The 25,712-nt window shown below is 45.2% G+C and overlaps 1 protein-coding gene across 3 annotated transcripts in view; it reads left to right on the forward strand.

Annotated features, from left to right (window-relative positions):
- The first annotated feature begins 6,880 nt into the window (after positions 1-6,880).
- Positions 6,881-25,712, forward strand: part of LOC123756802 (Inwardly rectifying potassium channel 1) — a 134,930-nt gene continuing 116,098 nt past the window's right edge. For 2 of the 3 annotated variants that reach the window (XM_045740150.2, XM_045740151.2), the window contains exon 1: positions 6,881-8,236. In XM_045740150.2, the coding sequence (XP_045596106.2) occupies positions 7,731-8,236 (506 nt within the window). In that variant the 5' untranslated portion in view covers positions 6,881-7,730. The remainder of the gene's footprint in view (positions 8,237-25,712) is intronic. The other variant, XM_045740154.2, reaches the window with a different exon arrangement.

Here is a 25,712-nt window from a genome sequence, read left to right on the forward strand (position 1 = left end):
GTTTTGCCCATTTTATGATTTACATTGAGTTTAAAATATTTATAGAAATAGTATGCTCAATAATAATATTCTTTTGCGTAAATAAGTTTTACAAAAATGCTTAAAACGCCTAGTAACAATATCTGGAAAATAGCTCACGGGCCGCTGGTATACTAGAGAGATTTACCTCAATTAACCTGAGGGCCACCATCTATTTATTTATTTATATACAAGAACGTACATTAGGTTTATGAGAGTACATTATATTTCTTAACTTTCTTAGTTTGTGTCTTAGTACTTTGTCATTATATTCTTGTTTTACTGTTAGGTCTGGGGAGATGTAACCTTGGTCATGCCCTCCTAAATCTTTTAGCCGAGTATCTTCCTTTTGTGTTCGAGATTTGCGATATCTTACCATGCGGGTAAGGTATCGATGGTTATGCGTAGCAGATTTGCCTCAAGCCTACCTAAACTCCCTACCTTGGAAATGTTAAGATCCTCCTCCTTTTCAATTTTTTCTTTATTATGCACCCCATACCCATTCCGTGGGCGGTGGTGTAAAGGATTACAGAGGCACATAATCGGTTCAGGAACTGAACCCTCTAGTTCGTTTAGCTAAGCAAATAACAATTTTTGACGCTAGTTACAAAATTATTAATGTTGTATACACATGTACACATTCTCATACATACATGTACATATATATATACGTATACATATATACATACAAATACATATTTAATCACCCACACAAGTACACACATCAATAATCTTTTATGTCACAAGTGATCAACAAGAGGCTCACAACAGTCACTATACAAGGCACTTTACATCTATGGTGAGTCACACAGTTACTAGTCTTGCTGTACACCCACCCAACTGGGCGGCAGCTTTACAGTCATGTGCATGCATTACCTACAGTAAGCAAATTTTAGGTACTTTGCTAAGATTTCGGGCAGCACATCATTATGAACGAAGTACTTCCACATTTCTTGGACACTATTGATGGTGTTATCTCTAAATTCCGCTATTTTTTCACATTCCATTATATAATGACACAAAGTATGCGAATAGTTCTGCTGACAGAGTTTACATTTAGTCAAATCTACATCAGCAGATGTTCATCAACAAATGTTCCAAACATCAACAAATGTTCCAAAGATGTGTAAATATTTAATTCAAAATGATCTGCTACAAGAAATGTTAGCCAAATATCTCTAGTTTGCTTACTGTAGATAGTAGCTAAGTGATTGTAACCTATCTACTGCTGCCCACTGGATATGGGGCGGTGTGTAGGACAAACATATCAATTGTGACACTAGTTCTCCACATATGTCAGTTGCTTAATTTAGAAACCGTACTTGTGGTCGATCTCGAACCCATTGTTGATGTGACGATGTATGTTGAATTTTGTAACTAAGTCAATAAGATTGTAACTTGCTTTGCTAAATGAATTGTGGGGTTCAGTCCCTGAGCCCATTATGTGCCTCTGTAACCCTTTCCACTACCGCCCACAAGATGGATATGGGGTGCATAATAAAATGAACTAAACTAACTCTGGGGATATCAAAGATATTTATTTCCGGTGTGGTGATTATGAGTTCTGTTACATCTGTCAAGGAAAAGTTTCAGATCAGGGTTTGCATCTAGGAACAAGGTTTTGTATATGTAAATGGCACAAGAGAATGGGTGGAGTGAGTTTATGTTTAGCATGTTGAGTAATTTAAACAGAGGGCTGAGTGTTGTCTGAAAGCAGAGTTTGTTATTGTTCTGATAGCAGATTATTGCTGGGTGATGATGGGCTTGAGGTAGTTTACTGTGACTGAACCCCATGTACAGACACCGTATGTCAGATGGGGACAGATTAGCGCATAGTATAATGAGAGGAGATCAGAGTTTGGAACATAATATCTGATTTTAGAAAGTATACTGACCGTTTTTGAGTCTTTTTTAGTAATGTGTTGTATGCGGGTGCTGAAGTTGAGTCTCTTGTCTATGGAAGGCCAAGGAACTTTCCATCCTTTTTATTGCTGATGTCTATCTGAAGCTGAATTGCATTTGTTTCTGATAACGGAGGAATGAGACACCGACAGCATTGGGACCTATTTTATTTAATTTTTTTTTAGTAGAAACAAATAAATAAATTTTTTCAGACCATGGTTATGAACAGGATAACTTGTATAATTTTTCAACAGCATAAATACATGTATAACTTGACTACAATGACTTAATAACATTAATACATATGCTTATATCCGGTAACTAAATAGAACATGGTCTGCAGAACGCGGAATCCTTATTAACTATTGGTACAAGTAAGGCAAACGTTTACATAATTTTCAAGTAGAATCAGGGCTTATAGAGTATCATATAGTGGCCTAACACATGACAGAAATAATGCGCCAATCCCAGACATAATGTGAAATGGTAAATTACTAGTATCTGTATAATACACCTATAGGACAAATTTAACAATACTCTTACAAGTGAGAGTAAGTAGCTGCGGACAGCGTAATACTTAGGGGCCGGCGCTGCACCCCCACTCGCAGAGCCAGCTGGCCGGACCCCCCCCCCCCCCCCCCCGAAGGGGCGAGTGCCTGCTGGCCGCGTAATGTTTTCAATGTGGAAGCATGAAGACCTCTTGCCTGGCGTAATAGTGAAAAACGTCACTCCTCCACCGTCCGACGTCCTTAATTGTTTCCTGTTCATGCCCGTCAAGTGACAGCTGCGTGGCCCGTCCATTGGGCGGGCGCTGGCCGCGTAAGGAGCATCAGCGTGTAGGGGCGTTGTCTTCTCATCTGACGTTGGGGGCCGTGCCACCAGGAATGGCGTAGCCGCAAGTTCTGTGTCGCGTGGTGTCATTGAGTTTTTCCTTGTCTGCGTCCACATCCGTGCCCGTACACCCGTTACCTCTGCCGTTAAAAAAACAGTCAGGAATTTCCAGAACTGAAAAAAGGTACAGAGTCGGGCGTACATGGCTGTTAAATGCTGCTGGAAAAATGGAAAAATGAAAAAAAAAAATTTTCTTTGACTTGTGAAGCGGGGCGAGGCTGTAGCAAGAAAGAACGCATGTCCCCTCCTCACTTCTTATATAGGCCCCCCGCGGCGCTCCGCACGCTGCGCTGCGGATCGCGCTGTGCAACTGTCTTCTCCTCCATCAGAAATTCCTCCGCATTCCTACGTAATGCAGCGGTTATTGATTTGCTTCCAAATAATATGTAGTTGGTCTTTTCTAGGTTTAGTGTGAGTTTGTTGGTTGCCATCCATAGATGGACTTTTATTAATTTGTTATTTACAACATTATTTAGTGTATGTGGGTTGGGGTCTGAGTAGATGAAGGTAGTATCTTCAGCAAATAGTATAGGTTTAAGAATGTTAGAGACATTAGGCAGATCATTTATGTATATAAGAAATAGGAGAGGCCCTAGGATGCTGCTCTGCGGCACTCCTACGTACGGTTAATAGTAGAGTGGGGGGGAGGATATATCATTGATGACTACATATTGGTGTCTGTCACTAAAATAAGATTGAATATAGTTCAGGGCAAGGCCTCGGATTCCATAATGGTGAAGTTTAAGTAAGAGGCGGTTATGGTTAACTGTATCAAATGCCTTTCTCAGGTCAATGAAGAGTCCCATTGGGGAACTCATTTTGGCAAGGACTGTGTAAATGATATCAAGCAGACTAATAATTGCATCGTTGGCACTCTTTTGGGAGCGGAAGCCAAACTGACAGAGACTTAGTATGTTGAATTTTATGAGATAGAAGTAGAGCTGTTTATAAATATTTTTTGTTCAAATATTTGATAATATAGGTAGATTTGATGTTGGTCTGTAATTGTTTATGTCTGTCGTATCGCCTCCTTTATGAACTGGCGTTAAGTGTTTTTTTTTAAAGATATCAGGGAATGTATGATACTAGAGATTTGCTGAATAGCAGAGCTATGGGTGGTGCAAGGGCATGGGAGGCACTCTTGTATACCATAGATGGTATTTCACTTATGTTCCCAGCTTTGGTTTTTAGTGAGTGAATGATAGACATAACATCTGTCGGGCTGACTGATGAAAGGAGAAGAGTGTTTGGATAGCTGCCTTTAAGATATGTAGTAACACGTGTCTGGGTCTGTGGGAATTTTTTGGCTAGGTTAGCACCAACTGATGAAAATAAGAGATTCAATTATGTTGCCGTTTTCTAAATTTGCTGCAGGCGTAAGTAAGTAATTATCAAAAGAAGGCACGAACATACCTTATACACCAGGCTGGCGTATAAGGTTACGGCTAGCATAAACGCCTTCAGATTGGCTTATTAGCCATGCGGTTGGCACATAAGCGTTCCGGCCCAGCCTCCAGGTTTTGGTGGTACTTATAGTAACGGTGAGGACCATAGTACATATGCCGACGTACAACGCAATTTAGAAAGTAGAAGTTGGTATTATTGCTTTTGAACAAACTGGAACAGATTTTCTATTTATGTTGCAAAGACAAACTAAACTAACCATCCTAGGCCTAATACACGATAAGTGAGGCCTAACAAAGTACATATGTGTGCTATACTAGGCTTAGGAATATTTAAGTTTGCTTTTTATCCTCAGTTTTTGGGACTATAAAGTGAATAGTGCCAAATTCTACTGATTGCTTAGTACGTCAATCTTTGTACTATGTTGCACATATTTACAAAAACTACTATCTAAAGAGGAGGATAAATTGAAGCGTCGAGGTTGGCATATACGCGTTGGGCTGCTTACAAGCCTTCGGGCTGGCGCACAAGCTGTTGTTTAACATTCAGCTACTGGGAACAAATGTTCCAAATAGCACGGGCTATGGTGAGCCCGTAGTGGACATACCTGGCACAGGAGCGGGGCAAGTAGCACGGGCTATGGTGAGCCCGGAGTGGACTTACCTGGCACAGGAGCGGGGCAAGTAGCACGGGCTATGGTGAGCCCGTAGTGGACTTACCTGGCACAGGAGCGGGGCAAGTAGCACGCGCTATGGTGAGCCCGTAGTGGACTTACCTGGCACAGGAGCGGGGCAAGTAGCACGGGCTATGGTGAGCCCGTAGTGGACATACCTGGCACAGGAGCGGGGCAAGTAGCACGGGCTATGGTGAGCCGGTAGTGGACATACCTGGCACAGGAGCGGGGCAAGTAGCACGGGCTATGGTGAACCCGTAGTGGACATACCTGGCACAGGAGCGGGGGCTGTACTGCGGGAGGCGCACAAATTGATTGATGAAGATAAAGCCACCCAAAGGTGGCACGGGCATGAATAGCCCGTAAGTGGTGGCCCTTTTGAGCCATTACCAGTATCAATAGATGATACTGGAGATCTGTGGAGGTGCGACTGCACCCTGCGTGACGGGAGATGTCTCCCGTGAAGTGTGTGTTGGTGCTGGTGTGTTTTATGTACTTTAGGCTGGGTTGAAGTGTTTTGTGGATCACTGGATGATGAGTTGCCTATTTAGCAGTTTCATCACCTTTCTCATCTAATGGGATTCCAACATGGGATGAGATGCATGGGCGTACAAGCCTTCAGGCTCACATATAGGCGTTGGTGCTGGCGTGGTGTGTCGTGGTGGGGCGCAGCAGTAGTCAGGAGTATGGTGAGGTTATCAGTAATGCAAGAGTTTCGGTTCATTACCGCACGTGTTATGCTCACCAGGCGGCCCTTAGCCCAGGTGACCCCCCCCCCCCGCTCCCTGTCCAGGCGACTCTCTCCCCAGTCTGCCACTCAACCCATTTTTTCTGCCATCACCGGGGATCGAACCCGGACCATAGGATTACGAGTATAAAGCGCTGTCCACTCAGCTATCAGGCCCCTTGTGTGTGTGTGCGTGTGTTTACTCACCTAGTTGTGCTTGCGGGGGTTGAGCTTTGGCTCTTTGGTCCCGCCTTTCAACCGTCAATCACCTGATGTCCAGATTCCTGAGCCTGCTGGGCTCTATCATATCTACATTTGAAACCTGTTTACTACTCTGACACTGAAAAAGTTCTTTCTAACGTCCCTGTGGCTCATTTGGGTACTCAGTTTCCACCTGTGTCCCCTTGTTCGCGTACCACCCGTGTTGAATAGTTTATTCTTGTCTACCCTGTCAATTCCCCTGAGGATTTTGTAGGTAGTGATCATGTCTCCCCTTACTCTTCTGTCTTCCAGTGTCGTAAGGTGCATTTCCCGCAGCCTTTCTTCGTAACTCATGCCTCTTAGTTCTGGGACTAGTCTAGAAAGGAGACGAGAGAGGTACCAAATAATATACACATGGAAAATACTGGAGGGACAGGTCCCAAATCTACACAGTAAAATAACAACGTACTGGAGTGAACGACATGGAAGAAAATGCAGAATAGAACAAGTGAAGAGCAGAGGTGCCATAGGCACAATCAGAGAACACTGTATGAACATCAAAGGTCCACGGTTGTTCAACACCCTCCCAGCGAGCATCAGAAATATTACAGGAACAACCGTGGACATCTTCAAGAGGAAACTAGATTGTTTCCTTCAAGGAGTGCCGGACCAGCCGGGCTGTAGTGGGTATGTGGGCCTGCGGGCCGCTCCAAGCAACAGCCAGGTGGACCAAACTCTCACAAGTCAAGCCTGGCCTCGGGCCGGGCTTAGGGAGTAGAAGAACTCCCAGAACCCCATCAACCAGGTATCAACCAGTGGCATACCTCTGAACTTTTTTCAGCTTCGTCTTGTGTGTGTGTGTGTGTGTGTGTGTGTGTGTGTGTGTGTGTGTGTGTGTGTGTGTGTGTGTGTGTGTGTGTGTGTGTGTGTGTGTGTGTGTGTGTGTGTGTGTGTGTGTGTGTGTGTGTGTGTGTGTGTGTGTGTGTGTGTGTGTGTGTGTGTTGTGTGTGCGCGCGGGCGTGCATGCGTGTGTGCGTGCGTGCGTGCGTGGCGCGGGTGGCAGTGTCTGGGCATGGCAGTGTGGTGTGATCTTGGGACCGGCTCACAAGGCTGAGCGTCGCTCCCTACACGTGTATTGCGGCCGTATATCGTGATCTAAGTGTTACACTTGTACGCCTTGTAAGCTGAGCGCTGCAACCGTCACCTGTTATGATCGTCGAGTGCGTCCTGGGTGTTGCGTCTTCCCCCCCCCGTGACTTGAGTGTTGTAACCGTGACCTTTCATGACTGTGAAATGTGACCTAAGTTTTGCGTGTGTTCGCTGTGACCTTGTGTTGTAAACATGACCTGAGAGTTGCGCCAGATCACCATCAAGGGAGTGCCGTTCCTGAAGCACAAGTGTTGCACAAATACGCCGCCAGTAAGTGTTGCGCCCCAGGTTCTGCTACTCTCGGTCAGCGTTACTGTCTCGCAAGCAGCTGATCTGATTGTTGCGGACGAGTGTTGAGTCTGTTCTTGTGTTGCGAGTGACTTCAAGTGTGAGAAGCTCGTATGATGACCCAGTGTCACCTTCGCCGCCGCCACGTGTGTGCCGTGAAGCTGTCATTAGATCCTGAAGCTAGTATTGAAAATTAGTGATCTTAAGATCTGGATAGATAGGACTGACCGTCTGTCAGCGTGGTAGCCGTCCCCGCCGGTGACAGGCAGCGAGACGAGCCTGGAGTCGACGCCTGTCAGCTGTTGATCAGCACTGAGAAGTTTCCAGCTTTTGGAAAACAAGTGAGAGACGCCCCGAGTCAGGCTGACGTCCCCTGGTAACCCCAGCAAGGACTCGCCGCCCATCAGCGTGTGTGAGGGGCGTGTGTGCGAGGGGAGGGCGTGCGGCCGACCGCGTGAATGCAGCGGTGACAGCGGTATGAAGGTGAGCGGCGGCGAGGCTGCAGGCCCCGTGCTGCCGGTGTGGCAGACGCTGAAGGGCCTCAGCTCCAGGGACGTCCAGTGCACCAGCCCCACCACCGCCGGCTTCCAGCACCCTCAGCAACGAGGTGTGCATGGGTCCAGTATGGCCGCTGAGCGTCTGGCTCGCCGGGACTCTTGTCCCCTTGAGGTCCCTTCCTCCTCTTCCTCATACCCGGTTAGGAACTCTGGCCTGCCCCACCTGTTGATACCTGAAGGGGATCGGTCTCCGGGGTTGCTCAATGGGTCGGTGGCACCGCCACTTTCAGCGCCTCCGATTGTATCGGCGGGAGAAGGCCCCTCGCGGCTCCCGTGGGGACCTACGTCTTCCTCCACCACCTCTACCTCACTCTCCAACACAAACCTCGCCCTCCACCACAACAATAACCACATAGTCAGCAATAACGTCAGCTACGCGGCGTCGCCCAAGGAGGAAGAAGACTTGGAGACACCGAGCGTCTTCAGGTGAGTGTCAGGTGGACGGCATGTGTCCGCCTATCCCAGCATCATAACCTCTATCCCAGGCTTCCCTCTTGCTTATCCCTCCCGTCTTAGTCTCGGCTTCACCCTTCCCATACAAAGGCACAATCATATACATTATATTCATGCAAATACAACACCGTATTTTTATCTTATAATAAAGTGTTCACCAGAGACTAGCAAATCGGGTTAGCCACTTTGTAATGCATTACATTACAGAAAGTGTTGAATTTTCTAACATCAATATATATTAAACAGCAGATTTTATCTTTATCTTTTATCTCACTGTAATACAATATATATATATATATATATATATATATATATATATATATATATATATATATATATATATATATATATATATATATATATATATATATAACTGAAAACTCACACCCCAGAAGTGACTCGAACCCATACTGCCAGGAGCAACGCAACTGGTATGTACAGGACGCCTTAATCCACTTGACCATCACGACCGGACATAAGGAAGATTTGTGTTCCTCACGTGTGCCCCAAAGAATGAGGTGATTTGATACAATGCTATGCCCAAGATTACCATCCGAGTGCTGGCGGGGAAGTGGTTCAAATAGTTTCGGCTATCACTTCCTTATGTCCGGTCGTGATGGTCAAGCGGATTAAGGCGTCCTTTACATACCAGTTGCGTTGCTCCTGGCAGTATGGATTCGAGTCACTTCTGGGGTGTGAGTTTTCAGTTGCATATAGTCCTGGGGACCATTCAGGCTTGTTCGCATATATATATATATATATATATATATATATATATATATATATATATATATATATATATATATATATATATATACATATATATATATATATATATATATATATATATATATATATATAACTGAAAACTCACACCCCAGAAGTGACTCGAACCCATACTCCCAGAAGCCATTCCATTCCCAATGGAATGGTCAATGGTCCATGGTCCCCCCAGAAGCTGGGGACCATTCAGGCTTGTTCGCATTTGTGTTCCTCACGTGTGCCCCAAAGAATGAGGTGATTTGGTAAAATGCTATGCCCAAGATAACTATCCGAGTGCCGGCGGTGGGGTGGTTCAAATAGCCTCGGCTATCACCTCATTATGTCCGGTCGTGATGGTCAAGTGGATTAAGGCGTCTTGTACATACCAGTTGCGTTGCTTCTGGGAGTATGGGTTCGAGTCACTTTTGGGGTGTGAGTTTTCAGTTGCATATTGTCCTGGGGACCATTCAGGCTTGTTCGCATTTGTGTTCCTCACGTGTGCCCCAAAGAATGAGGTGATTTGGTAAAATGCTATGCCCAAGATAACTATCCGAGTGCCGGCGGTGGGGTGGTTCAAATAGCCTCGGCTATCACCTCATTATGTCCGGTCGTGATGGTCAAGTGGATTAAGGCGTCTTGTACATACCAGTTGCGTTGCTTCTGGGAGTATGGGTTCGAGTCACTTCTGGGGTGTGAGTTTTCAGTTGCATATTGTCCTGGGGACCATTCAGGCTTGTTCGCATATATATATATATATATATATATATATATATATATATATATATATATATATATATATATATATATATATATATATATATATATATATAAAACAAAACATGCGGCTTCAGTCTCCTGACACAATTTAATATAATACTCTCGATGGGAAATGGTTAATGGCATTTAAGTATACATTGTTCAATAAGAATGTCTGGGCACGAGCACAGCTCTGTATCTGGAGTGAGAAAAGTCATCATTTTTACTGGAGAACTTGCGGCCATATTAACACCTTTTTTTTTTTTTTAGCGAAGGTCACGTATGATGGTTGATGTTTCTTCTTGAAATTATCACGCATTACAAAACCAACTGACCTTTATTATATAAGTAAACAGGTAATTATCTGCTTGGTAAAGTGCCTTGTTGAACATGTCTATTTATGTTGGTTACGGGTTACAATTTGCCAGATATAAATATAACTTAAGTAGATAAATAAATAAATTATAATAATAACAATTTTATACTAATAGATTATAATAAACAATGTCATAATAATAATATATTTGTTATAATAAATTTATTATAGCTAATAAATTAAATTCAAATAAGTGGCACAAATGAATGAGATAATAAGTAAATTATAAGGTTTCCAATAAGTAACATTATAATTAACTGCACTACCTAAATGGTAATGTATAACACGCAATGATGCATAACTATAATTAGCCTTCGAGGGGTAACTAGCCTAATTGACTGTATTTAATGCAGCAGGTAAAACAATATGCTAATTATGCAACTTAAATATATAATAACAAGTAAAATAAGCCACAGGAATATTCACAAGAGCTCAGCAGGGAACAGATCAGAGAGAATCACACACCTCAAGCTCACGGAGAGAATCCTCAGGAAGGAAATCATTCACCATCTTCTTATCTTGAGATGATTTCGGGGTTCAGCGTCCCCGCGGCCCGGTCCTCGACCAGGCCTCCTTTTTGTTACACCCCTCAGGAAGCAGCCTGCAGCAGCTGTCTAACTCCCAGGTACCTATTTACTGCTAGGTAACAGGGGCATCAGAGTGAAATAAACATTTTACCCATTTGTCTCCGCCTACACCGGGGATCGAACCCGGAACCTCAGGACTACGAATCCGAAGCGCTGTCCACTCAGCTGTCAATCTCTCAGTGAACAACCTTGTATAATCGACACAACATGGATTTGTTAAAAACAGATCCTGCCTTACAATCTTGCTCACATTTTTGTAAACGGTAACCAGCTTATCAGTCAATAGCCTTCCAGTGAATGTAGTATACATGGATTTTGCTAAAGTTTTTGATAAGGTACCACATGAAAGACTGGCAAGGAAATTACAGGCCCACGGAATAAATGGTAAAATATTAGAATGGATAAAATAATGATTGAAGGAAAGACAGCAAAGAGTCGTGTTAAATAGAAACGAATCTTTCTGCCCGAAACGCTGCGCGTACTAGTGGCTTTACAAGAATGTAATTACTATGCTATGTATCCTCACAATCCCAATGTACCTTCTTGTTTATATATAAATAAAATAAATAAATAAATCTGAATGGTGAAATGTGACAAGTGGGGTGCCACAAGGGCCTATTTTGGAACCTACCCTTTTTGTCACATACATCAACGACATCGATGAGAATATTACAAAACACATCATCAAATTTGCAGATGACATAAATATTTATGGTAAAGTGGGAAATTATAATGATATTGTAGCCTTACTAAGAGATCTGCATGAACTCTACAAATGGTCAGAAAACTGGCAAATGATTTTTAATATCGACAAATGCAACAAGACCTTGCATGTGGGGCATAGCAACCCACGTCACAACTGCCAAAATAATAACATTACATTACAGAAGATTGGTGAAGAAAAGGACCTTGGAGTCAAGATCATCTAGGTCTAATATCATCTAAGAGTCAAGATCATCTAAGTCTAATATCATCTAGGTCTAATATCATCTAGGTCTAATTAAGTTCTGAACTACGTTCAAGACTTGAGTTTCTTTCTTGGTTAGTCAATACGCTCTTGTAGCTTAGCATTTTAAAAGCACCGAATCACCTTCTGTGGTTGATTGTTCAATAAACCCTTGAACTATATGTTTAACACATCTCTAACCCTGTCCATGGAGGACAGAAGAAAATGTATATATGCTAGTTAGGATTGTAAATGTGTGGCCACGTCTGTGGTAGAAAAAAAAAAGGTTTGTATGGACATAGCGCAGCCCACCATGGACTTGTATCCAAATCGCTCAGCCCACCATGGACTTGTATCCAAATCGCTCAGCCCAACGTGGACTTGTATATAAACAGTACAGCATCAATGAGTTTGTATGTAAATAGGCACCAAGGAACGGGCATATATATATATACACTATTGAGGTTAATTAAAATTCACTGTGCACATGATTCTTGAATTACTCCTAACAATGTACTGTATATTCTCTGATATGGTCTGTCATCGAATTGTATGTATTTTGTTGCATTATAATTTGTCACAGTGAACAACTTATAACGTGAACAGCATCTGTGAGGGGTTTTCACAGGCTGTAGTCATTGCAGAAATGACTGTAGCAGCAGTCATTTCTGCAATGACTGCATCTACATGCAACAACACCCATGCCTATGGTGGTCGCTCTGCAAGTTATCAATAGGTACATAATATATGGGAGAGCAGCCGCAAAGACTGGCTGTACCTGAGGTAGAGACGAGTGTGTCACACAGCAACAGTCTCCAGACCTGGGGCCAGATTCACGAAAGCACTTACGAACGTGTACATCTTTCCTCAATCTTTGACGGCTTTGGTTACATTTATTAAACAGTTTACAAGCATGAAAACTTCCCATTCAACTGTTGTTCTTGTTATAAACAGCCTCCTGGTGCTTCGGAGCTCATTAACTGTTTAATATTTGGAAACAAAGCCGCCAAAGATTGAGAAAAGGTGTACAGGTTCGTAAGTGCTTGCGTAAGTGCTTTCGTTAATCTGGCCCCAGCATACAGGTACCTCCCGTCACTGACCGTCAGCCTTACCTTACCTTGAGGTTACCTTGAGGTGCTTCCGGGGCTTAGCGTCCCCGCGGCCCGGTCGTCGACCAGGCCTCCTTGGCCGCAAGGCCGCCTTGCTCTAATGTGTAAACGCTCTTCTAGAGAATGACTACAAGCGGTTCTCACATCACAAATTTTGTTTTTGTGTTTTAGTAGATGATAGAATGTCGATACCCGGAGCCAGTAGCAACAGTCAGCTTTATACAGGCAACGGTATAATAAGTTGCGTGGGCAGTATCTGGAGAAATGTTGACGTTAAGACACTGGTACAAATAATAGGTTTATTCAATAAACTTATTTCCTACTACACATGGAGCCAGATTCACAAAGCAGTTACGCAAGTACTTACGAACGTGAACATCTTTCCTCAATCTTTGACGGCTTTGGTTACATTTATTAAACACTTTAGAAGCACGAAAACTTCCCAATCAACTGTTGTTATTGTTATAAACAGCCTCCTGGTGCTTCGGAGCTCATTAACTGTTTAACAATTGTAAACAAAGCCGGCAAAGATTGAGGAAAGATGTTCACGTTCGTAAGTGCTTGCGTAACTGCTTCGTGAATCTGGCCCATGGAGTTTAACCCACGAGTGTGACAACAAAACTATGCGACCAGACACAGCAGGAATCGTTTCCCACGGGGCTGGTGCTAGTCAGAGGAGACACTTAGTCTCTACCCTCTTGCACGGGTCAATTCTTAACTAACTGAACACTGGTGAACACTCTGACAATTCAACCTGTCCTCTTGCAAAGAACGTTGCATTTCGATCGTATGCGTTACATAAGGATAACAATTGTCGTACTTGAAAATGGAAGCGGCTCGCGAAAGTGACCTACTATCCCATTTTCTGTTTTAGGTCCTCTGGTATGTTAGGAGAGGACACTTTAAGTTGACCGTTTTCTTGACGTTGGGAAACATTAGGAGGACGGACTGGACAATTACTGCATATCGACATTTACTGTACCATGTAGCTCCGATTGTAGGTTCCTTCAATCGAAGCTACAGGATTGGCAAATGCAGGTTCCTACAGGATTGTAGGTCCTGTACGGAGCTACTGATTGTAGCTCCTCACAGGACACTCGGCCAGTACACAACAATACCACGATAACCACAATAACACAGTCAATAACACCATCCAGTACACACAATAATATATACGCCACTGAGACTAATAAATCAATAAAATAAACACGTCACTGAGACAATTAGAGTATATTGTACTGTTATTACTTAGCAATAAGACAAGTGGTAGAGTACGCTGCTGGCAAGGCCTGGGTCGCAGGTTCTCGTTGCCTCACAGTCTCACTGGATTTTCTCATATCACGTTAGTGTGACTTGTGTGTGTAATTGAGACACAAATTATATTAATGACTGGGGAGGAATGTGTAGAAGATACACTATCAGTATTCCTCGAGCACAACGCTCCCTAATGGGACTAAGAAACATCGGTGGCTTGGAAAGGAATTAAGAAATGCCAAGAGGTAAATCGTAAGCATTAAAGGACCATGATGGAAACTTTTGATATGTTTGTTGTAGCAGCTCTTACCTCAATAGGATCTGCTACACAGATACTTGACCTGTATTTGCATATCCAGGACCTGCAAGAAAGGTTTCCTGATTATACACGTCCTATGCTTACCTGCACAGTATTTACTGTACAGGATCCTTGACTACATAGCTTTCTTGAATACACAACACCTGTATTTGCTTGCACAGCACCTGTTACACATAACCCTAGCTGCTAGGACCTCACGTACACAGGATCTGCTGCACAGGTCCTTTGCTATACAGGACCAGCCACACACGATCTTGCAGAAATTTTCCCTTTGGGGTAAACTTTCCATTTTCGCTTTCTTCCTACAGCCGAGATTTGCGGAGATCAGCTAGTGTCTTCCTGGCAGACAATAGTGTGTTGTCGCAGTGGCCGGAACCTCTGCCAGCACGGTATTAATAACTCATCATTTGCCATGAAGTCTCTAGCATAATATAATTAGATTTTTAAAGCATAAAATTATATAGCAAGATGATTATAAGGATAAAACATTAAACCAGTATGATAATTATGTTGCACTGGAAGGGATATGAGGACAGTGTGATCGAACGTCGGCCCTGGAAGTAGTGAAGCCGTCGATGTACAAGCCAGTGTTTTCCCAGTGTATTCACCTAGTGTCAAAAATTCTGAGACTTCTCTCTTGAGGTTATCTTGAGATGATTTCGGGGCTTAGCGTCTCCGCGGCCCGGTCCTCGACCAGGCCTCCTTTTTGTTGCACACCCCCCCCCCCGGGAAGCAGCCCGTAGCAGCTGTAACTCCCAGGTACCTATTTACTGCTAGGTAACAGGGGCATTAGGGGTGAAAGAAACATTTTGCCCATTTGTCTCCGCCTCCACCGGGGATTGAACTCGGAACCTCAGGACTACGAATCCGAAGCGCTGTACACCCAGCTGTCAGGGGCCAATTGTTTCCCTAATGTCAACATCACTCTCAATGCCTTACTCTAGTGCTATCATTACTCTTAGTGCCTGCCACTAGTGCCAGCATCACTCCCAGTGCCATCCCTTAGTTTCAACACCCGCAGCTGGAGCCCCTGAGGCAGTTTGTACTTTAATCTCAATTAGCATTAAGTTTTAGTCTTTAGTGTTTTTCCTGCCCGAAACGCTTTGCGTAATAGTGGTTTTAGGCATTGTATGTACTAGCTCTATTTATAAATTCATCAATATTTGTATCCCCTCTTGTATGTATGTACTTTACCTGAATAAACATTTGAATTTGAATTTGTTTGTTGCTGACTACACCCTCGTTCTGGCAGCTCTTGCGACGGCGCTGGAATCAAGCGTATTGGCCTTTCCAATAAGGGTGTGCCTTTCCATTGGATAGTTTCAGCAACGTGGAGAGGGGGACTTGCAGAATGGTCATCAACCTGCAAGTGTCGTAGGTTTGCAGGAGGAAGCTTGTCACTGAAAGCAATGTTCTTCATGAATAACTGATCGTAAATATATTAAGTTATGACACTTTCATTTAAAAAAGTTAAGTCCAATGGATGGTGAATGGATGGACGATGGTCCAATGGATGGTGAATGGATGGACGATGGTCCAATGGATGGTGAATGGATGGACGATGGTCCAATGGATGGTGAATGGATGGACGATGGTCCAATGGATGGTGAATGGATGGACGATGGTCCAATGGATGGTGAATGGATGGACGATGGTCCAATGGATGGTGAATGGATGGACGATGGTCCAATGGATGGTGAATGGATGGACGATGGTCCAATGGATGGTGAATGGATGGACGATGGTCCAATGGATGGTGAATGGATGGACGATGGTCCAATGGATGGTGAATGGATGGACGATGGTCCAATGGATGGTGAATGGATGGACGATGGTCCAATGTATAGACCATCGTCCATACATTGACGTAATTGACAATTAGAAAGTAGAATTTGGTACTAATAAATTTAGACGAAACGGAAAAGGTTTTGTATTTATGTTGCTAATAAAACCTAATCTTAGCTGGATCTTACCTAGTGAGGAGTTTCAAGAGTTCTACTCCCCGATCCCGGCCTGGCGCCAGGCTCGATCTGTGATAACTTGATCCAACAGGTTGTTGCTTGTAGCTGCTTCTATGCCTAATACATGCTATCTAAGGCCTAATATAGTACACATATGAGCTATACTAGGCCTAGAAAGATTTAAGTGCGGGGTTTTAATTTAATATTTTTTCCGAACTCTATAAAATGAATAGTACCATTCTACCATCTACCGTCCATTGCGTCACTATATGTGTAAGATAGTTATCATAGTTACAAAAAGAACTATCTAAATAGGAGGGTGGGTTGCTAATGTTGTGATATAGTGGTTGTGGTTGTTATAGCTTCACTCGCTAACACTGGGTGAGCTCTTCTCATCCCGTCACATATGACATGTGCAACCCGTTCTTACACTTTCTTATAGTCAATATTGACTTATTAAATACGGGCATATGTGACATACTAATTTATTGTGAATATTTTAGTTTACCTTGAAAAGGTAAATGAATGACGTTTGAAATGAAAAATGAAGCTTTTCAAGGTAAACTAAAATATTCACAATAAATTAGTATGTCACATATGCACGTATTTAATAAGTCAATATTGACTTATAGAAAGTGCGAGAACGGGTTGAACATGTTAGGCTCCAGTCTTGCTCAAACTGTCAGCACCCTTAGTGTGACCTTTACCCTTCTAACCTTATTTTCACAATGAACTTTTTTCTTCACAGCTTTTTTTCCGTCATTGTGTACTTTATTTAATGAATATTGGTTGTTAGGCGCTTTCTGTCCTCACAGCCACGGGAACGACACGCCAACTTTTCCTGCGTGGAAATTGCACAGATGTGAATTATCGATAGGGACGTGGAGCGAATGGTGGAGGTAGGTAGGAACACAGACAACACGCACGTCACGTGTGGGTGTAGGCAGACGCACGTGTGGGTGTAGGCAGACGGACGTGTGGGTGTAAGCAGACGCACGTGTGGGTGTAGGCAGACGCACGTGTGGGTGTAGGCAGACGCACGTGTGGGTGTAGGCAGACGCACGTGCGGGTGTAGGCAGACGCACGTGTGGGTGTAGGCAGACGCACGTGCGGGTGTAGGCAGACGGACGTGTGGGTGTAAGCAGACGCACGTGTGGGTGTAAGCAGACGCACGTGTGGGTGTAAGCAGACGCACGTGTGGGTGTAAGCAGACGCACGTGCGGGTGTAGGCAGACGCACGTGCGGGTGTAGGCAGACGCGCGTGCGGGTGTAGGTAGACGCACGTGTGGGTGTAGGCAGACGCACGTGTGGGTGTAAGCAGACGCACGTGTGGGTGTGAGCAGACGCACGTGTGGGTGTAAGCAGACGCACGTGTGGGTGTAGGCAGACGCACGTGTGGGTGTAGGCAGACGCACGTGTGGGTGTAAGCAGACGCACGTGTGGGTGTAAGCAGACGCACGTGTGGGTGTAGGCAGATGCACGTGCGGGTGTAGGCAGACGCACGTGTGGGTGTAGGCAGACGCACGTGCGGGTGTAGGCAGACGCACGTGCGGGTGTAGGTAGACGCACGTGCGGGTGTAGGCAGACGCACGTGTGGGTGTAGGCAGACGCACGTGTGGGTGTAGGCAGACGCACGTGTGGGTGTAGGCAGACGCACGTGCGGGTGTAGGCAGACGCACGTGCGGGTGTAGGCAGACGCACGTGCGGGTGTAGGCAGACGCACGGGTGGGTGTAGGCAGACGCACGTGCGGGTGTAGGCAGACGCACGTGCGGGTGTAGGCAGACGCACGTGTGGGTGTAGGCAGACGCACGTGCGGGTGTAGGCAGACGCACGTGCGGGTGTAGGCAGACGCACGTGCGGGTGTAGGCAGACGGACGTGCGGGTGTAGGCAGACGCACGTGCGGGTGTAGGCAGACGCACGTGCGGGTGTAGGCAGACGCACGTGCGGGTGTAGGCAGACGCCGGGAACAACGACTGGTGGGAAAATAGGCCGTGCTCACTAGCGGTCCCAACGTCAAGAAACTGTCCTACTAAATGTCTTATCCTAACCTATTTGAGAACTCTTGAACAGAAAACGGGACATTGTCAATTTCACGACCCACTTCCATTTTCTAGTATGACAATTTTTGACCTTAGGTAAAGTGAATGGCAAAATGCGACGAGGTATTGGAGGCCGGGTTGTTACTGGGGACGTGATCCAACGTCCACAGTAACCACAGTAACAACCCGGCCTCCAATACCCACGTCGCATTTTGACGTAATCACGTGATCCAACTGGTAGAGGCTAGCAAGCTTCCAGTGACGTTTAACAGAGGATCAACGCTATTAATGTTGACTTATTGTTATATCAACGTCATTTTACAAGCTTGGTCCGTGAGAGCATGGGATGAAGACGACGTTGGAGCAACGATGAATTAGGTCACATCACTTTAGGTTTACAGTGAATCAACTCATCTTTACTGGCAGAGATGAATGAGCAGCTCCGGCCTCGGCAACACTGCGGGGACTATCGATTCATAAGTAAATATGGATCAAATTTGTGATTGTTTTTTCTCTTGTCAATGACTCTATTGTCTCTGTTTTCCGATATAAGAGATACTTCATTATAGGCAATTTATGGCTTCCTAATGACTCATGCATCCAATACAGCCCCCTAGTAATTATTTCTTAACGTGTATAATAATGACCACAATCCACACGTTAATTACTCTTCGCTGAATGTATTGATCAAGTAAGAGATCGAATTTTTTGCACTTATGCCTCATTTATAATTCACATTATGCTAATTATTACAGCAGTTCACATAAACATTTCTAAGCGATGCCGGAGGCCTTGGGCTTTATCTCACGGTGAGACGCTGGGCCATTAATACTGAGACGTTAAGCTACTTTAACTGACGTTATGACAGTCACCGGATGACAGGTAATTCTGTCATGGTGTTTGACAATGAATAAACACGTCTGGCCTCCTATGACTTACGTGTAGTAACACCCGACATTTAGTGAGGGACACACATTGATTGACTGATGAAGATTAAGCCACCCAAGAGGTGGCATGGGCATGAATAACCCGTAAGAGGGGAGACAGAGTCTTCCAATTCATATATAATCATATCACGATTATCCCCCTGGCCTGAAGAGATAGATGTTCCCAGATTTAGTGAATATTGTGTCAGTATTTGTGACACGCGTAAAACTCTCACGTTAATCTCCTTATATTAACGATAAGTGATTTTCACTTTCACTCGACAAGTTCACCTGTAAAGTGTTCACAATATTAAACAATCACAATGTTCTAAGATGTATTACAGTTACAGACGCCCATATAAAATTCAAGGATGATGACTTGCAAAGACTCCAGGAGACATTAATGGAATGAGAGAGGAATTGGAAAATACCTCCTGGAGGAAGTTAATAGATCAAGGTATGAGAAAATTGAGAAAATTTGAGAACATGAGAAAATTTCACAGAGCTCAGTAATGAACTTGTTCAAAAATACGAACCAAGAAGGAGAAATAAAAGAAAGAGAACTAGATAGATGACACCGGCAGTACAAAAAAAGCTACAATATATAAGCACAACCGCTGGAGCCGGAGCTGGAGCCGGAGCCGGAGCTGGAGCCGGAGCTGGAGCCGGAGCCGGAGCTGGAGCCGGAGCTGGAGCCGGAGCCGGAGCCGGAGCCGGAGCTGGAGCCGGAGCTGGAGCCACAAGGAGCCACAAGGAACAACATATATACAGAAAGGTATTACAGTCAGCCACCCAGGAAATTACATCAGTCAAAAAACGTATACAAAAACTTGCTCAAAACAAAGAAAGTCTTTATAAGTGTTTTTATGCCTACACACGAGGTAAAACAAGACAAGAGACCTGGTAGGACCCTTAAAAGATGAGATCAAGCAAGTTATAACTGACGATAAAAGGGCAGCTAACAGTGAATGAATACATTGTAACAGTGCTCACGCTACGAAGATTACACAACAACAATACCCACACAGATGTTGGCAGCAGGTGAAGAGAACGAATTAAGGGATATTCACATAACGTACGAAATAATCAATAAGAGAACAGTGAAACTAAACAAATCAAAAGCGAGGGTTAGACAGTGAACAATCAAGAACAATGGACGCAACACAGTTTTCTTCATAATAAATCCTGCCTTACTAACCTTCTCACATTTCTGAAGACGGTAACCAGCTGTTAAGACAAGCGACATCCAGTTGAAGTAATATTCGTGGACTTCTTTAAAGCTCATGCAAGATAGCTCATGCAAGACGAGCAAGACAATTACAAGCACATTAAATAAACAGTAGAATACTAGAACGGATACAACAGGGGGAGTCCTAAATGGATATGAATCTAACAGGAGAAATGTGGTGAGTGGAGTACCATACGGCTCCATCTTGTGACCCGACCTGTTGTAGCCGGCTGGGGCACCCTGCAGGTGGTGTGTTGTAGCCGGCTGGGGCACCCTGCAGGTGGTGTGTGTTGTGGCCGGCTGGGTCACCCTGCAGGTGGTGTGTGTTGTGGCCGGCTGGGTCACCCTGCAGGTGGTGTGTGTTGTGGCCGGCTGGGTCACCCTGCAGGTGGTGTGTGTTGTAGCCGGCTGGGTCACCCTGCAGGTGGTGTGTGTTGTAGCCGGCTGGGGCACCCTGCAGGTGGTGTGTGTTGTGGCCGGCTGGGTCACCCTGCAGGTGGTGTGTGTTGTAGCCGGCTGGGTCACCCTGCAGGTGGTGTGTGTTGTGGCCGGCTGGGTCACCCTGCAGGTGGTGTGTGTTGTAGCCGGCTGGGTCACCCTGCAGGTGGTGTGTGTTGTGGCCGGCTGGGTCACCCTGCAGGTGGTGTGTGTTGTAGCCGGCTGGGTCACCCTGCAGGTGGTGTGTGTTGTGGCCGGCTGGGGCACCCTGCAGGTGGTGTGTGTTGTGGCCGGCTGGGGCACCCTGCAGGTGGTGGTTATCTTGAGATGATTTCGGGGCTTTAGTGTCCCCGTGGCCCGGTCCTCCACCAGGCCTCCACCCCCAGGAAGCAGCCCGTGACAGCTGACTAACACCCAGGTACCTATTTACTGCTAGGTAACAGGGGCATAGGGTGAAAGAAACTCTGCCCATTGTTTCTCGCCGGCGCCTGGGATCGAACCCAGGACCACAGGATCACAAGTCCAGCGTGCTATCCGCTCGGCCGACCGGCTCCCACGGTGACCCGACCGTGGTGTATATAGACCTAGACCTCACTCCTGGTGGGTATTGTTAGGTACGCACTCTATCGACCTCTGGCTTGCTCTTCTTATCTTTGATAAAGAAGTTGTCTCCTCTCCCTTTTCCGGCTATCAACTCTTCCCCCTCTAATACTTTCTCCCTCAATGTCTATCTCCCCCTCCCTCCACGACTGCCCATCTCCAGCCTCCCTCCACGACTGCCCATCTCCAGCCTCCCTCCACGACTGCCCATCTCCAGCCTCCCTCCACGACTGCCCATCTCCAGCCTACCTCCACGACTACCCATCTCCAGCCTCCCTCCACGACTGCCAATCTCCAGCCTCCCTCCACGACTACCCATCTTCAGCCTCCGTCCATGACTACCCATCTCCAGCCTCCCTCCACGACTACCCATCTTCACCCTCCCTCCACGACTACCCATCTCCAGCCTCCCTCCATGACTACCCATCTCCAGCCTCCCTCCACGACTACCCATCTTCACCCTCCCTCCACGACTACCCATCTTCACCCTCCCTCCACGACTGTCCATCTCCAGCCTCCCTCCACGACTACCCATCTCCAGCCTCCCTCCACGACTACCCATCTCCAGCCTCCCTCCACGACTGTCCATCTCCAGCCTCCCTCCACGACTACCCATCTCCAGCCTCCCTCCACGACTGTCCATCTCCAGCCTCCCTCCACGACTACCCATCTTCACCCTCCCTCCACGACTACCCATCTTCACCCTCCCTCCACGACTACCCATCTTCACCCTCCCTCCACGACTGTCCATCTCCAGCCTCCCTCCACGACTACCCATCTCCAGCCTCCCTCCACGACTACCCATCTCCAGCCTCCCTCCACGACTACCCATCTCCAGCCTCCCTCCACGACTGTCCATCTCCAGCCTCCCTCCACGACTGCCCATCTCCAGCCTCCCTCCACGACTACCCATCTCCAGCCTCCCTCCACGACTGCCCATCTCCAGCCTCCCTCCACGACTGCCCATCTCCAGCCTCCCTCCACGACTACCCATCTCCAGCCTCCCTCCACGACTACCCATCTCCAGCCTCCCTCCACGACTACCCATCTCCAGCCTCCCTCCACGACTACCCATCTCCAGCCTCCCTCCACGACTACCCATCTTCAGCCTCCCTCCACGACTACCCATCTCCAGCCTCCCTCCACGACTACCCATCTCCAGCCTCCCTCCACGACTACCCATCTCCAGCCTCCCTCCACGACTACCCATCTCCAGCCTCCCTCCACGACTACCCATCTTCAGCCTCCCTCCACGACTACCCATCTCCAGCCTCCCTCCACGACTACCCATCTCCAGCCTCCCTCCACGACTACCCATCTCCAGCCTCCCTCCACGACTACCCATCTTCAGCCTCCCTCCACGACTACCCATCTCCAACACCAGCCTTCTCACTTCCCAGTACACACAAGGGCTTGGTGCCGTGGTGTTGACGGGGTGTCGCGGCTCAGGGGAACCCGCCCACTCACGGACCAAGTGTTGGACATCCTGGCTAATATGACCGGTCATTATGGTGAAAGGGGAGAGGGCCACACCTCTCTTTATCTCTTCTGCTCTCTTTTTGGATCTTTCTTTAAAGCGGAAGAGGGTTGATTGATGGTTGGGTCTGTGTATTGATGAGAGACTCGGTTAGTTTTCACTTGGTCAGTTAACTAATGGGTCAGTCAGCAAGACAGTCTATAAACATTCAGTCACTAGATTCACCAATCAGCAGAAAGAGGGTAGGTGAATAGAATAAATAATCATCCCTGTTACTCAACAGCCTTGTGACACGGTAACTGATGAAAAGAGGATATAAAAGCAAGTCGGTGAATCTGTACGGTTGTATAATGCAAATGCAGATTACAGCTTCAATTTTAGGGACAAAATGGTGGCCGAGGGAGAGATTCTGTAATAGCAAGGCTTCATCTTGGATATAAGTGCCCGTGACGATTCGGGATGTAAATGACAGCTGTGCAGCAGATTTTCAGAATCTGTGGTACATTTGAGGGACACCGCCTTGACCACTTTTTGAGAGATCGTGCTTGCCTAAGGGGGAAAAAATATATATAAATATAAGCAATATAATAAATCTCACACAGAGTTTGGGGAAAATACTGGGTGTTAAATAAAAAGATTTTCACACGCAAGAAACTGAAACCAAAGGTTTCGTAAATACAATTTCAGAGAGGCAGTGGCGTTACGCTCGCCAGGCAGAGTGAGACGTATGGGCAAGTCTCCTTACACCCATTATTATTATTAACATCTTTATTGACAAAATTTAATTCCAATTTTGCCTAATCTGAGGTTTTCAATTAAGTCTTATTAAAGTGAGGATAATGCTGGTATTCACTGTCACGCAGGACAGAGGGTCATACACAAAACAATAGGTCTAAACTGTTGGCTATAGCACACACATATTTTATATATATATATATATATATATATATATATATATATATATATATATATATATATATATATATATATATGTCGTACCTAGTAGCCAGAACGCACTTCTCAGCCTACTATGCAAGGGCCGATTTGCCTAATAAGCTAAGTTTTCATGAATTAATGTTTTTTTCGACTACCTAACCTACCTAACCTAACCTAACCTAACTTTTTCACCTACCTAACCTAACCTAACCTATAAAGATAGGTTAGGTTAGGTTAGGTAGGGTTGGTTAGGTTCGGTCATATATCTACGTTAATTTTAACTCCAATTAAAAAAAATTGACCTCTTACATAATGAAATGGGTACCTTTATCATTTCATAAGAAACAAATTAGAGAAAATATAATAATTCAGGAAAACTTGGCTTATTAGACAAATCGGGCCTTGCATAGTAGGCTGAGAAGTGCGTTCTGGCTACTAGGTACGACATTATATATATATATATATATATATATATATATATATATATATATATATATATATATATATATATATATATATATATATATATATATATATATATATATATATATATATATATATATATATATCGTGGTTACAGTCAATGTTTAATGCATGAATATGCAAAATCAACTTTCTATTGTGCACTGCCACACAAGGGCAGGGATGGGTTCATAGGAGATGCAACTTAAAAATAGTAAAATTAAATTGTTCTTCATTCTTTAAAATGGACCTTACACCCACTGCCTCTGTTCACCTAGCAGGGATTATGAACCTGGGTGTTAGTCACCTATTGTGGGTGGCATCCTGGGAAATGGTCAAATGCAGCTTATATCCCAGGGATACTCGAATTTCCCACAAACGCCGCAAGGCACAGCACGAGCAAAATAGCCGGAAGGCTGCACATGAAACTTGCCGCGAGGTAAAGACACCAGAGTAGCGAGGGTCACGCCCGAGGTCACAGACTGGGGTCACGCCCAAACAAAATAACTACTCGCCCCGCTCTTCACAAGCGATTTGGCTAAGGTTCGTATCCCGGCCGGGGAGGATTGACTAGGTGCTAGTCCTTAACTGTACGCCCGTGTTCACCCAGCAGTGATTGGGTACCTGGTTGGTAAACGCCTGGCTGGTGGTGTTCCAGGGAACTATTGGGCATGGTTTACCATGAGCTACGGGATGGAACTCTCTCGACTAACACAAGTCACCAGTCCTCTCTTCTTATACCCGCCTCTGTAAAAAAAAAAAATGTAATCCCCTTGTTTGACGATGTGTTTCCTTATGACAAGTAAGTCCCAACTGCTCCTGGGTTTAAGTGACTGGATAAAAAACCCAGTCGGATTTTTTATCCAGTCGGGAGCGGGAGCCAAAGCGGGAGAGAGAAACTCTGTCATCTGTACCACGGAAAGCCTTTATAAGGACTCCAGAAGCAGCAAACCGCTTCCCAACTGGAAGCGTACATTTAACTGTCCGGGGTCGGCGGTTCGAGACTTCTAGTGCCCAAGTAAGTTAAATGGTATTATGGAGGGTAGCGTGGTCGACATGTTATGTGGTGGGCGTGGATCAGCATCACTAATAGTCTTATACCAACAGATGTGACCAGCCAGATCATCATCAATGAGAACATTATCAACATGGATCTTCCTCTCACTTCCCATGACAGAAAGCTAAATTGAATGTTAAATTAATATTGAAATCAGGATTCTGTACATTTTCTGCACCCATTAACACATTAAGGAAATTTAAAAATGCATCTT

Source organism: Procambarus clarkii, chromosome 26 (assembly GCF_040958095.1).
Source record: "Procambarus clarkii isolate CNS0578487 chromosome 26, FALCON_Pclarkii_2.0, whole genome shotgun sequence".
In the NCBI taxonomy this organism is placed as follows: domain Eukaryota; kingdom Metazoa; phylum Arthropoda; class Malacostraca; order Decapoda; family Cambaridae; genus Procambarus; species Procambarus clarkii.